The sequence below is a fragment of the Manis javanica genome, chromosome 10 (assembly GCF_040802235.1).
Source record: "Manis javanica isolate MJ-LG chromosome 10, MJ_LKY, whole genome shotgun sequence".
Taxonomy (NCBI): Eukaryota; Metazoa; Chordata; class Mammalia; order Pholidota; family Manidae; genus Manis; species Manis javanica.
The window spans coordinates 67,355,262-67,369,956 of NC_133165.1; the positions used below are offsets into that span (position 1 = coordinate 67,355,262).

The 14,695-nt window shown below is 39.7% G+C and overlaps 1 protein-coding gene across 2 annotated transcripts in view; it reads left to right on the forward strand.

Annotated features, from left to right (window-relative positions):
• The first annotated feature begins 11,058 nt into the window (after positions 1-11,058).
• The window catches only part of MYRFL (myelin regulatory factor like), a 119,812-nt gene continuing 116,175 nt past the window's right edge, over positions 11,059-14,695 (forward strand). The window contains exon 1 of one of the 2 annotated variants that reach the window (XR_012122363.1): positions 11,059-11,624. Coding sequence is in view for 1 of the 2 variants with exons in the window: in XM_073215587.1 (XP_073071688.1) it covers positions 11,579-11,624 (46 nt within the window). In the remaining variant the exon portion in view is untranslated. The remainder of the gene's footprint in view (positions 11,625-14,695) is intronic. The other variant, XM_073215587.1, reaches the window with a different exon arrangement.

A 14,695-nucleotide genomic window follows, 5' to 3' on the forward strand; every position in this document is an offset into this window, starting at 1 on the left:
CATTTTATCATTAAAAGTTTTTAAAAACAAAAGTTTAAGATGGTGAGGCAAACTCACCAGTGAAAAGATAGGCAAATTTGATTTAACTATATGATAATTATAGAGAAAGCCTAAGGGCATGCATGGAAAGGTTGAGGCAAAAGAATGGGGAAAAGATACCAAGAAAGTACCAAAAGAAAGCTAGTGTTGTTATACTATTATCAGACAAGATAGACATTAAGACAGTAACTTGGTTGGGATAGAGATGGGTATACATAATGGTTACTAACAATTGAGTCCTCTAAGAGATACAAGAAAAAGTAATTGAAATTCTAAAGTGCTAAGAGCTGACTAATTAATGGCAAAATTTATACAGTTGCAGGGAAAGTAGTGCTTCAAGGGAAATTTTGTAGCTTAATTACATTTTTTAGATGAGTTAAGTGTCCAATTGAAGTTAACAGAAGAACAAGATAAAGATGGAGATAAGAGCGGAAATAAAAAAACAATACAGTAGCGAATTAACAAAGCTATCAGTTAACTCTGAAAAGATGAACAAAATAGACAAAACTTTTTGTCAAAATTTACCCTGGGGGCAAAAATGCACAAATAACCCACATCAGGAATGAAAATGGGCATGCCATTCAGATACTGCAGATATCAAATGGGTGAGTATTATGAACAACACACCAGTACATAGAAAAATCCAGGCAAAAGGGAAAAGTTCCTAGAAAAATGTTTTGATTAAGAACAAACAGAAGCCTGAACAGTACTATTATTACTAAAGGAAAATAAGTTAAAAATCTTAACACACACACACAAAAAAAACTCTTAAGCATAGGTGGTTTTATGAAACTTTAAAGAATGGGTTTTTCTAATCTTACGTAAGGTCTTCCAGGGAAAAGAATAAGATGTATCTCCTACATCAAAAACCAATGTAATCTTGATGGTAAAACTAGATTGGGACAGTACGAGAAAGGAAGGTTATAGTCCCATTTTGTCAATATATATGCAGAAGCAAACCGAACGTAACACACTGACCAAGTACTATTTATTGCAGGAATGCAAAATGGTATTTTAGAAAATTTATAAATCTCTTTCCCAGAATAAAAGTGAATAAATGTGATCAATAGATGCAGAAAAACAATCGATGCAGAGAAAAATAACTGTTAATAATAACAACTTTTAGTAATCTCCAAGTGGAAGGGTACTTTTCAACTTGGTATCTTTAAAAATCCTATAATAAACACCATCCTAAGGGGAAAATGTTAGAAGCATCTTCTTTAAAGTTGGCAATGGGACAAGATAATTACTACCCTCATTTTTATCCAAAATTGTATGTAAATGTTAGCTTGTGCAGCAAGATGAGAAAAATAAGGGTCTAGTGATGAGAAGAAAAAAGACTGTCATTATTTGCAGATAATGTGATTGTTTACATAGAAAATCCAAAAATTCTACCATCAAATTATTATACATAACTAAAGAGTTTGGTAAAGTGCGAAATTTAGAATATGTAATTGTGAATTGTACTTATATACAGCCATAATTGGAAAATAGAAGTTTTAAAAATTTTTAACAATTGCAAAAACAATTTTAAAGTGCCTAGTAATAAATCTAACCAAAGATGTGCCGGACTGTATAAAATTATAAAACTTTACTGAAAGTTATTAAAGAGGACTAGAGTGATCCTATGTTCCTGAATAGAAACACAATATAAAAATTTCTCTCCAAATAGGTACATTTAGTGCATCTCCAAACTAAAGCCTAGTATTTCTCCTGGAATTGACAAACTGATCAAAATTTATGTGGTAGAGTAAAGGATGAAGAATTATCAAGGCACTTCTGAAGAAAAGGGGAGAATTTATCACACCAGAAGGATTTTTTATGAAGCTGAAGCATTAAAGTACGATATTAGTGCAGAAATAGATACAATGGCAGGGGAATAGAATAGAGACCCAAAACAGATGCAGACATGTAAATCTCATCTAATAAAGAAGGAACACTAGATCAGTGATAGAAAGGAGTATAATTAAATGAAGCCAACAAAGAAAAAAAGAAAGGGACATAAAAAATTGGATCACTTTCCTCACACCAAACAAAAAGCAACTCTTTTGAATGTCCTGAAACTTCAGAACTTTTGATGTAGAAAATATAGGTGAAATATATTTTGAAAATAGAGATTAATAGCTTCCTGATGCTGTTTCAAGAAATTCTTAAACTGGAAACATAAAAGACCATAAAAAATAAATTGTAAAAGAAAATAAGTTGTTATATTATAAATTGTTAGTTTAGAACTTATATACATCTCGAGACACATTAAAGCCAAACTATAAACTATGAGAAGATATTTGCAAAACTCATAGCAATAATAGATTAGTGTCAAGAATATATACAGAAATTCTACAAGTCAACAAGAAAAAGACATTACAGAAAAATGGGCAAAAAAGACTGAAACAGGTCCTCCACAGAATTGCAAGTGCACATGGACCAATAAACATACTAAGTACTTTCCATTTTTGTTAATCAAGGAAAATAAGACATTTAAATTCATACAACTGGCAAAAATTAAACCCAACCAAGTCAGTTTTAATTTTATTAGGATAACTCATATTGCTGATTCAAGTGTCAGTTGGTATATATACTGTAAAAGCTGTTTGAGAAGTTGAATATTTGTATACCCGTGGTCCAGCAATTCACTTCTAGGCATATATTCAAGAGAAATACTTGCACAAAGTGCTCCAGAATATGTAAGAATGTTCTGGGAAAAACCCAAGCCTCCGTCTACACGAGGGCAAAGTATGCTTACATAATAGACTATTAAGTGCCAGGCAAAACAAAAGAACATGAGCTAAATGTAGCCCAGCAACTTAATGCAACAGACTGAGTGAAAAAGCAAACCTCTCAGAAGACTATATGTGACATTTTCATCAAGTTCAAAAACTAATATTGAACAGTTATTTAGGCATACATATATATGGGACAAAACTACTTAAATTTTTTAAATTTTGCTATCATTAATGTACAATTACATGAGCAACATCATGGTTACTAGACTCCCCCCCATTATCAAGTCCCCACCACATGCCCCATTAAAAAAACCAAGGTAGTGATAAACACAAAGTTCAGGACAGTGTTACCTCTGGTTGTTGGGAGATAAGGGGAGATAACTGGAAAGAGCAAATGTCATTGTTGTAGTCTCTTGATTGGGTGATGGGTTCATTTATAATTACAAGTAAATATATGAATGAATAGAAGAACGATGCACAGACTACTGGTGATATGAATGAAGGACAATGATTAGTACAGTTCTATGGTGCCGCATTCAAGACCAAAAGGGATGACAGGAGTTGCTGATGAAATGGATTTGGGAGAGAGGAAAGGAGAGAAATCAGTCTGACTCCTACCTAGGCTTTTGGCTTGAGCTATTGCTGCAGTTGACTGAGATGGGGGAGTCTGGGATAGGTGCAAATTACATGTGTGAAATAGAGATAAAAATTCAGTGTTCAACACATTAAATTTGAGATGCCCATTAAGCATCAAAGTGGAGATGTTAAGTGGGTATTGGATATACAAATCTAAATTCAGTGATAAGATCAGGCTAGGAAATAAATTTGGAAGTAGCTAGCCAGGGGATCAGACAGGAGTATTAGTGATACTTTGGAGAAAGTGCAGGACTGGGCCCTGCATTACTAACATGGAGAGAGCGAGCTTGGGAAGAAGGCTTGACTACAATGGAGGAGCTTGCGGGAGTGGCAAGGCGAAGGAGAAAGACTCAATGCGCTGATTAACATTAATTTCAAACAAATTTCTGGATAGAATTTAACTGCCCAAATAATTGTAAAAAAGGAAGAAACTTTGATAAATTTCTATAAATAGGTTCAGAGCTGAGGCAAGAGCTAGCCTAATGGAGAGAACTCTGCTTAGGAGTCACTCAGGAGACATGCAGTCTCCAGGTTTGCCTCCCAAAAAACCGAGAAATTAGGCAGATCACCACTCCTCTGTTGCCTCCTCAATAAAGGCTGAGTCAGATGTTCTCTGTGGTCTCTCACAATCTCAGACAATCCACAAGCTTTGACTAAGCCTGTACAGTGGAAACACAAAGCTTTGCTGTGTGAACATTGGGTCTGAGTCCTTAAAAGAACATGGAACTGTCAATCTACCCACTTATCACCACTACCATCATGTGAATCTTGTGTGTTTTTCTTTTGTGCATCCAGTCTAAAACAAGTCTGCTTTTGTTCATTAACTTTTGTTTTTAAAGGTTTACTTTGTTGTGTTTTTCCCCAGGTAAAATTTTTTTCCTGGAGGGTACAATGTTGAAAACAGTACAAAGCAGTATGAATTTGTATTTGTGTTGAACTTTTGTGCTAGAAAATAGTTCTTAAGTTTTTCATGGGATGCAAGTACAATTACCATATCAACGAACACCTAAGTTTATATGCAGATGTGATATAAAGACCCAATAATATCTTTAGTTTTCTGTAGACTTTCTAGAAAGAGAATTCCTTCTCATTCATTCTCACATACCTGAGAGTCTCATATGTGCCAGCTGCTATTGTAGGTGTTGGAGACAGAGCTATGAGTCAGACAGGCAAGCGCTCGGTCCCCATGGAGCTCTCAGTCTACGAGAAGTGAACAAAAAGACAACTATTAAATAAATGATTGTCTTGCCAATGGGTTTCAGCCTCAGGCAAGTTTGCCATGGATTCAGTGTGACCAAAGAAATTGCAGTAGTTCTTGGGATGAAAGTGTTATACCCAACTTAGTTTCCATGGTGGCAGGTCAATCACTAAAATCCTGTCCACTCAGAGTGAGTCTGCATGCAGCAAGCTGGTCTCTGCCTCTGGGTCCCTCTATCTGCACAGCTGTCCTCTGGGCCTCTGTCTGCATAGCCACCCCCTGGGCCTCTCTGCCCACACAGCCATCCTCTGGGCCTCTCTACCTGCACAGCAGTCCCAGTCTGTTCTCGGCACTGCCACCACTCCAGCCTCTGCTCTGCTCTCCTGCAGCCTTGCAGCCCAAAGTACTGGGCAGAGCTCTTTATATAGAGTCAATAACGACATATTGCCCACACGTGTGTAGTGAGCTAGCCAGCCAGGGCCAGGTGAGAAACCTGGCCACAGGAACCTTCCCTTTATGCACATGTACAGGTGCTGGTAGGAAGAATAGTAAGAGAAAGGAGAGGAAGGTAGAGTCAGACCACATAGGTCTCCATTGGCCACCGTTGGAAATTTGGAGTTTTCTGACTGCTCTGGTCACAACTCTTGTTGGCTCTTAGCTTTTAAATACTGGAATCACAAGTTCTGCCTTTGACCCCTTTTTCTTCATTTAAATATTCTTTAGATCATCCCATCTAGGCCCCTGGCTCTAAAAACTAGTATCAGTTGCTTATAACTCCACTGTTGGCATTCCTCCCCTAGCTCCCGGCTCTTGTATCCATTTGCCTTCTCAGCCCCTCCACTTGGATTTCTAATGGGTATCTCAAACCTAACGTGGCCGAACACTTGCCCTGTTGCTTAAGCAACAATTATTTAAGGCTTATTCTTGTTTCTCTGTCACCACCACCCTCAATTCAGTCCATCCACAAGTCCCATCAGCCCTCTCCAAAACATAGATTGACTCTGTCCAGTCCCCTCCTGTGGAGAAAGTTGAAGGTTCCTATGTGCAGGATTCTCACCTGGCCTAATTGGCTTGCTCACTGCACACCTGTGGGCAATACATGTCATTGACTCTATATAAAGAGCTCTGCCCAGTACTCTGGGCTGCAAGGCTGCAGGAGAGCAGAGGATAAAGGCTGAATGGCTGTGGCGGCAGAGGGGCCCAGAGGTAGAGACTGCTTGCTGCATGCAGACTCACTCTGAGTGGACAGGAGTCTAGTGATTGACCTGCCACAGTGGAAATAAAGTTGGGTATAAACACTTTCACCCCAGAAACATTCCACTGTCATTTTTTCGGTCTCATTGAATCCATAGTGAACTTGCCTGGGGTTGAAACCCATTGGCAAGACGATTGGCAACTTTGGCGGGACTCACTGTTGACCTAGGAACAGAAGAGGCTGCCCTCATGGGAGGGGTGCTTCAGCTGGCTGCTCCTACGGATCGGGAGACCTTCGAATGTCTCCCAGTGGACATGTGGTCCACCATGTCTAGCCTCCTAGAGGACTGGGCCCCACCCCAAGACTGGCAATGGGTGGAGGCCACACCTAAGGCAGTAAAGTTGGCCCTCAGCAAAATAAGGAATTCCTTAGAGAAACAGAGTGCCTGTGAGGCAATGGGAACTGTGCAGAGTTTTTTTTTCTCACAATATTAAGAAAGGTCATAAGGAAGAAAGATGTCCTCCTGCAGGAAGCACGAGAAGAGGCAGCATGAGAACATGAGCTGTGAGGTGCCTTAGAGGAGGTAAAAAATTTGTTGATGACTGAAATGGTGTCACTACCAGGTGCTACGGAAATGGTAAGGGATGTTGTGGTAGCCAGAGAAGCAGCAGCCCGAGAGTGCAGGCTGGCAGGTGAAGGATGCAGTGGAGCCGTCAGCCCCAGAAATGGAGGAGCCCAGTTTGACGAACAGGCGGGGGTGGAGGCCTTGCAGTGCCAGAGACATCAGCCCCTCCTTGGTTGAAACCCCACCTGGTTGAAAGCTGGTGGGAAGCCTAAAAGGAAATAAAGATTTGGCAACTGTGGGTTCCTCCAGGAGAGGTGCAGTCCCCACCCCAGGTCGTGGAGCCTCTCCGCGCTCTTCTTCTATCCTCAGGCTCAAGCAATGAAAGCACAAAAAGAGATACAGTCTTCTCACTCAAAGGAAGAATTTAAAGGTCCCTGTGAAGGTCAGGAGGACCCAGATGTGGGTTGATTTGATCAAGGCAGGAGCAGAAAGAAACTGGATGGAAAGTCAAATAGGATCTTACTGGAGTTGTGGCAACAGTTGAAACCTGATCAGGGGTTCTGGCCGCTGAGGATGAAACAGGAGTCAAGAGACAAAGTGACAAGACCAGCCTGTGTGTCTGTAAGACTTCCTGCTGGAGGCTGGAGAAAGTGGGTATTGTAAGGCCCACCCATGGTCCTTTTTGTTAACTCATCTGAGTAGAACTGGTTTGAATACAGCCAGGATGACCACTTGGTGGCAATGGATCTCCTCAGGCTTGAGGGTTATTATAATCTGTCTAATTTTTCTTCTTTTGTTATTGTGGAATGGTTACAATGTTCCAGCTTTCTTGCACGGTAACCATTGCAGAAGATTTGAGGGTGCAGAGATTGAGAAGCGAGAATCCTGAAGGGGTGGAGTGTGGAGAAAGTCAAGGTTCCTATGCCCAGGATTCTCACCTGGCCCTGATTGGCTTGATCACTACACACATGTGGCCAATACATTATTATTGACTCTATATAAAGAGCTCCACCCAGTGCTCTGGGCTGCACCGCTGCAGGAGAGCAGGGGCTGGAGTGGCAGCAACACTGAGGACAGAGACTGAGACAGCTGTGGGGGCAGAAAGGTCCGGAGGCAGAGACTGGCTTTCTGCATGCAGACTCACTCTGAGTGGATGGGATCCTAGTGACTGACCCACCACTGTGGGAATAAAGTTGGATATAAACCCTTTCACCCCAAGGCCTTTCCATTGTCATTTTTTCGGTCTTATTGAATCTATAGTGAACTTGCCCGGGGACTGAAACCCACTGGCAAGACGCCGTCATATCCATTACTACCTCTCAGTCCGAGCCAACACCACCTTGTCCCTGGGCTCCTGCAGTAATGTCCTACTTGGTATCCTTGTTTCCCACTCCTGCTCTTCTACAATCATTGACACAGCAGCCAACATGATGTTTTAAAAACAAAAATCAGTTAATGTCACTTCCCTGCTTAAAGTTCTCAAGTGGCTTTCCACTGCTTTTAGAAAAAAAATCCAAACTCGACAGGAAATCTTCCTCAAGTTTTCATAGTGATAGTTGTTAACAAACAAATAATAAAATTCAGCTTTGAAGACAGTGCATGAATTTTTCTAAAACTAAAAGCAAAAAGAAATGCAATACCACAGAAACAGACTTGACAACATACGGAAAAGAGTGGAAACCCTTCCTACCGGCAGCTTTCAAGGAAGTATAAAGTCACATGCAGTCTAACTTCAAGAGGAAGGCCTGTGATATGAATACTAGAATTCAGAAGCTGTAGGTATCAGGGACAATCTCAAGAAAGACAAAGTTCCCATCATTACATCTCCAACTCTAGCCACATGCCCATATTTAACCACAGCAGCTCAGCTTTTATCCATTTATCTGTTGGAATTCTCTAGGAAATGTCAATACCAAATCCAAAAATCACAGCTACATTAGATTACTATTAAAGAGAATGACTCTTCCCCAAATCTGTGCAAAATGGGGGTACTCAATATGATTAAAACTTTAGAGATTTAAAGACCATAATCAAGGAAATATGGGTAGTACTTGTTTTCTCTGACGGAGAGACTTCCAACCTAACTCCTAGTTGCCCCCAGCTGGACTATGCCCGCAGCTGTGTGCTCTGGACTCATTTATTAATACAGATACATTTTTCCAGCCCTTCCAACAACTCTCTTTTAAATTGTCTTTACTTTCCTCAAACCCTGCTGGTTATTATAATCTAGTCTTTAACCCAGTGCTGCCATGTGCAGGCCTGCAAGCTGAATTGTGTTCACACGTGTGCTATTTGTCCCTGACCCAATGTCTTGGTTTATTTTTCTGTTTGTTGTGTTCTTATACAAATTGGTTGCAACATTTTAAAATGAGATTTAAAACTGAAATTTGCCTTTCCAGCTTCTCTTTTAAAATAGGCCATTTTTTTCAATACTGAGCCCACATTCTTGGAGGAAGTGGAGCGATTCCACCTGTTGGGTGGCTCCACCCCTTGGAAGGACACACACCTTCTGGTTTGCTCAATCATCTGCTACTTCTGCTCTCTGACACCAAGACTAAGGGTCAGTTGTCAGTTATCAGTATACTTGCATGGCTGGTTTCTGCTTATTTTGATCTATTTTACTCCCTTATCTGCCTGGTCCCATAAGTATTTGAGCTTGAGACCCCAGTTCTAACATTTGCTTCTCAGCCCATTAACTGGAATCTAATTTCTTTCTCTGTGGTGTTCCCTATCACTCATTACCCTGCTGCTGAGAATATGAAGTGTCTGGGTGGACAGCTGGATAGGATCCCAAATCCTCATTTGGCAGTGAATATAGTATGATGACTTACTTCCAACAGCCTCTACAAGATTTGGCTGGGAACTTGTCTTGGAGTCTAGATTTAGACACAGACTGCATGTTTTAGGCATCTTAATTCATATTGTACTATAGGCATATAAGTCCTTTTAAAAATCACACTTGACTCCCTTGCTCCCCATATCCGAGCAGTAGCCAGTTCTTCTAGGTTCCATATCATCTTCAGGCTTTATTACCACCTACCTGGATTCTTGCAATAGCTTCTTTAGTAACTGCTCTAACCAACACATTCCAGTACAGCTATCTTTCTGAATTAGACCTAATCACATAATGCACCACAACTACCTAAATAGAAACCAATGATATACTTAGAATGAATATGCATACAGTCAAATTCAGATTTAGCCTAACATTCAAAATCTACCCAAATCCTTCTTCAGTCTGTATCCCACCTTTTCTCTCACTCTGCTGAGCCCACATGGTAACACCAGTCTCTGCACCTGTGTTCTCTCCCCACCAAGACACTGTTCACGTTTTAAAAGACATAGGGATTACGTCTCTTCACATTCCAACTCTTTGTGACACCTCTCCAGATCCTCCCAGATTAAATTAATCTTTATTTCCTCTGTTCTCTTGGGAGTTTTCGCCTGTGCTTATCTGTCTCCCTTGAGTATAATCACTCAGGTTTTTCTCATGCCCTAGATTTGAACCTACGGAAGACAGGGACCATTTTTGCTCATCTTTTTATTTTCTGTACCCAGCTGCTTAGCACAAGTTGAATTGAAACAGATAGAACATTTATTTTTTTAAAGCAACTTGATGACTTGTCCTTAAAGATCTGGGTCCCAACATGACTTTCAAAATACAATTCTAAGCTTCTTTTTCAAGACAAAATGAGTTTGCTTTTTTTAGGGAACAGTTTATATGTGTGAAGGGTTAAAATACCTGTTAGGAAGTATACTACATCATCTGTACTAATTCTAACAGTAATGAAACAACCAGACAAATTCAGAATATGGGAAATTCTATCAGACAATGGGACTGAACTGATAAAAACATGTCATGTCATACAAAGCCAACTAACCAAAATGACAAGAAGTGTGTTATATATTTTTTAAAAGACATAACCAAAGGCAATGCATAAACACTCATTGCATCTTGATCAGTAAAAAAAAAGTCATATTTTTGTGGCAATGGTGGAAGTTTATATATGAGATACTATTAAGTTACCATTATATTTCTTGGGTATAATAATAACATGGTGAGTATGTGGGAGAATGCCCTTATTTGTTGGGAAAGTATACAGAAATACTTCTGAGTGAAATGGCAGGATGTCAGCAACTTATTTTCAAATGGCTCAGCCAAAAAAGTTTATATACATCAAGAAATAAAAAGCAAAAGTGAGAAAATACTGGTAATGAGTAAATCTAGACGAAGAGGTATGTGAGTATTTCGCGGTACTATATTTTCAGTTTTTCTATAGGTTATAAACTTTTTCAAAATAAAAAGATGACTTTTTTTAAGTATAAACATTAAAAGTAGGGAGAAAAGAAGAAAAGGAAGGGGCTAAAAGAATTGGCTTCACTTCCTAATTGTATTCTTCTTAGGCTATTATGAAATTAGTTGCTGAGCAGTGAAAACAAAACATATTTGCATATGGCTTTATATTTAGGAGAAAAACCAGCAAGTAATGAACCACATACTTGGTGGTTAAGAATTATTGAATCAGAAATGCAGTTTCATTGCTCATTAAAGGGACATCTATTTTATACTTCCAAAGAAAATAAACTGGAAGAAATAGACTAGGTGTGTATTGAAGATTTTGTCTCCACTGTGAGTTAATTTGGAAATATTTAACAAATCCTAACTTCATTATCACAAGCTTGTTTAAATTATCTGCTATTCAAGGTATCCATACAAGTGATTCTATTGATTTGCCCCCTTTCTCTAGGTGAGAAAAAAGAAAAGCAAAAAATCTGTCTCTTTGCATGATTGTGGCTAAATCCATCCAGTTGATGAAGGGGAAGATATAAATATGTTGGCAAAGAAGGCCAAATCAGAGATAAGACTGTATTTATTGCCTATTTATGTAATTACGTGTGTCACTAAGGACAAAGGTCCTTGAAACAGACGAAGGCAGAGTAGACACACTTCCTGATAATCAGATAGATGGATTTGCTACCACTTCCCTTTTCATGAATTTTTTTTTCTGTATAGTTTGCCGATCCTAGTTTTAAAATCATTATGAAAACTTAACTATCTTTCTGGGTACAATTAGATGGCTGAAAATATGCTCCACTCCAATAAAAAGAAAATGAAGACTTTTCAAGAGCATTCATAGGCTTCAAGTCAGGAGGACTGCACATACTTCCTGGGGTCTGATAGCCCTTGCGCTGTGAGAACGTATCCCTGGGCCCACAGCACCATGGACATGGTAGGCGAAAATGAGGCCCTGCAGCAGTTCTTCGAAGGTAAGAGGCCAGTTTCCACCATGAAGTTACTGCTTCTGAGATCTGCCACTGCTCACTGTTACTCTTTCTCCTTCCTGGAATTCACTTAAACTTCACCTTGGAAGGAAGGCCATCCTACTGACTGTCCTGAAATCAGAAGTAGAGGTTTATTTGCTATGTTTGTAGCCCTAATCAGTGGTATAGGTAGTGATTTGAAAAAGTACAGATTTCCATCTTACAGCATGGTTGTTAAAAGAACCCAGGAATCAGCATACCTGTGTTACTAGTATTTGTCCCTGTCTTCTGCTAGATTTTATTTCTTCTAATTCCCTACATTTCAAAAATTACAGATGTCATATCTCTCAAATTATTGAATATAGTACAAGGAAAATGTAAGAGTTTGCTTAAGATAGTCTTTCTCATAGTGTAGTTAAATACAAAACAGCCTAAAACAACAAAGGAACACCTCTTCCCCCATTCCCATCTTCATTTTTCAGAACAGTGAAATTGGATAATAATTTATTTTTGAAGTTAATGAATCTTTTTCCCTAAGGGAGAAGCATACTATAGGATGTTGTTACCCATATTTTTGTCTTTCGAAAAACTTAACACAGCAGTACAGCTTCTCATATTTACTTCTGGTTGATGTTCTAATGATGGGTCTGTTGAAAAGTTTGGCAAGGACTTGCCACCTCATGGCACCTCTTGGGTGTGCCGTGGGGAGCTCTCATCCGGGAAGTCTGGTTCCTTTTGGTTAGCTGTGCTCAGATTTCCATAGGAAGGGATATGTGGCCACAACTTTTACACATTTCAAGGTATTTTTCCAGGAGTGAGTAGGAAAAGTGAGGGCATACCTTCTTACTCACAGGACCCAAAGGGCAGTTCCCAGCATACTGAGAAAGAGCTTTTGGCATTTCTCATGCTTAGTAAAGAGCCTGACAAATGCTAGATGTTTGAAGGTTGAATGGAATTCAGCCAACACCCAACAGTTCTGGACACTAAAGGGTGGTCACACTGAAGAAATAGATTCCAGGTCACTCACAGAAGGATTCAACACAATGCGATAGTTTCTGTGGCTTGGATTTTGACAGAAGTGGCAAGAAGGAGTAAGAGACCAAGGGAAGGATTATGTTATCTCAGCCATCAGACCCATCCCACCAGGTGTCCTGACTGGCAGTGGCCCAGGCAGTGCGCCCACTGGCTCATGCTTGGCCCACAGAGGCACACTGATGTTGCTCGATTGTTACTGCCTGATTTTATATTTTATGTGACTTCGATTCCAGCAGTAGTTTGCAAGCTCCAAGCTCTAGTTATATCCACTTTATTTTTAAAAAAGCCAATTCATTTTATAAATGCAAAAAGTCTACTTGATTTTCTTCCAGAGCTGGAGAAGATCTGAAAAGTTAATCTGGTCTACCTTCTGGTTTTTTTCGGGGGGGTGGGGAGGAGTGATATTATAGCTATAGGATCCTGAAACTGTCTCTGTACTGTTTTCAGAAGTCTCTGTGGGTGTCGTTTTCATGAGTCCCCTCTGCAAACTGTTATAAGTATATGATTATTTTCATAATAACATCTTCTTAGCCCAAACCAATCTCTGTTACTTCGTTTGAAGGCTTTTTCATGAGGGACGATTCATTTCTTCATGGAAAGAGAATAAAATGGTTAGTATTTTTCTTACATTGTCTTTCAATGAATAGATAGAAAAGATGATAGATTTTAGAAATAAAAGTTGGAAATACGGATTAAATGATTTCTTACCCCCTGAAAATCTCGTAGCTAGTTATCAATTCGTTATTACCTCCACTATTCAGGAAATATTCGAACACCTACTGTGTTCCCAGTACAACAGCCACCTTCTTTAAATGGTAGCTTGTAGGGATTTAAATTCTTTCCCTTAGATTTTTAGTGATTTCCTCTCCCAAATATTCCTTAGAATGAGGATGTAATGTTCAAATGAGGAGGGCCAGTTGTTGCATGTCATGTTCCTGCTGATGTGTTAGTTCTAATTAAATGTGATTTCATATAAAAATTCAAGATCTGAAAATCAAGAAAAGTTTTGGCAATTTGTTACCCACCTGAAAGCTATTTTTCTGTTTCCTCAGACTCTTCATTCTTAGAAACCAGGCCCTAAATAATGTACTTTTCCTAATGAAGAGGTTTGTAATAAGAAGTATCTGTATTGACAATACCATCTTGAATGAAATGGCCTTGAGTGTCGAAGCTCATGACTCTTATTTTTTTATTTTCAACTGTCGTACAGGCCTAAATCTTTATGGTGTGCCTCAGGAAAACAAGAACAAAGAGGGTTCCAGGGGGCCGTCTATTCTAATTTTAATTCAGATCCCCTGTCTGCCACCCATGCAATAGGTGGACCCATGAGCTAACGCGGAAGGGGCAGATCAGGCACCCTAGGGATCCCAACATTCCCCTGGAAACCCAGACACTATGTGAAATGTTTGGCTTTTTCAACCATGCTGGTACCACTGTGAGAAAAAGGCTGTCAAACAGGAGGCATGTTATTTTACTTAACCCCAAATTGGTAAACCTAAATTTCTAATAGTGGTGGATTAATTAAATTGTGTTTTTTCTCACATGATGAAATACTTTACATTTGTTGAAAACGATGCTGCTAAGGAAAGTGTTTATTATATAAAGGGGATAAGTGGATTACAAATTATTATATACAATATACTTGTATTTTAGAGGTTGGCATAGTTATTGGTGAGGTCATGAGAGGAGGTGACTGGGGTGAGGTGGAGAAAGGCAGTAAGAGCTGAGGAGCTTCGGGACCTGGGAGGCTGGGGTATCACTGGATGCCTGCTGAAGCAACCAGAAGGAACGTGGGCGAGAGCAGGGCTGGAGAGAGGAAGAGAGGGACTCAGATGCTGAACGCTCAGTGGGAAAGGGACAGTGACCAGGAAGTCGGTAGGTGTGCTGCCAGGAGGTGGCGTTAGGTCTATGCTTAAAATGAGCTGAAGCTTGTGAAGAAAACTGCTTTGAAACAGCAACAAAGAGCAGGAGAGCACCTCTCACATTTTCAGGCCCCAGGGCCACACGAGAGAACCTCTAATTTGAGATGTTTCATCTTTAGC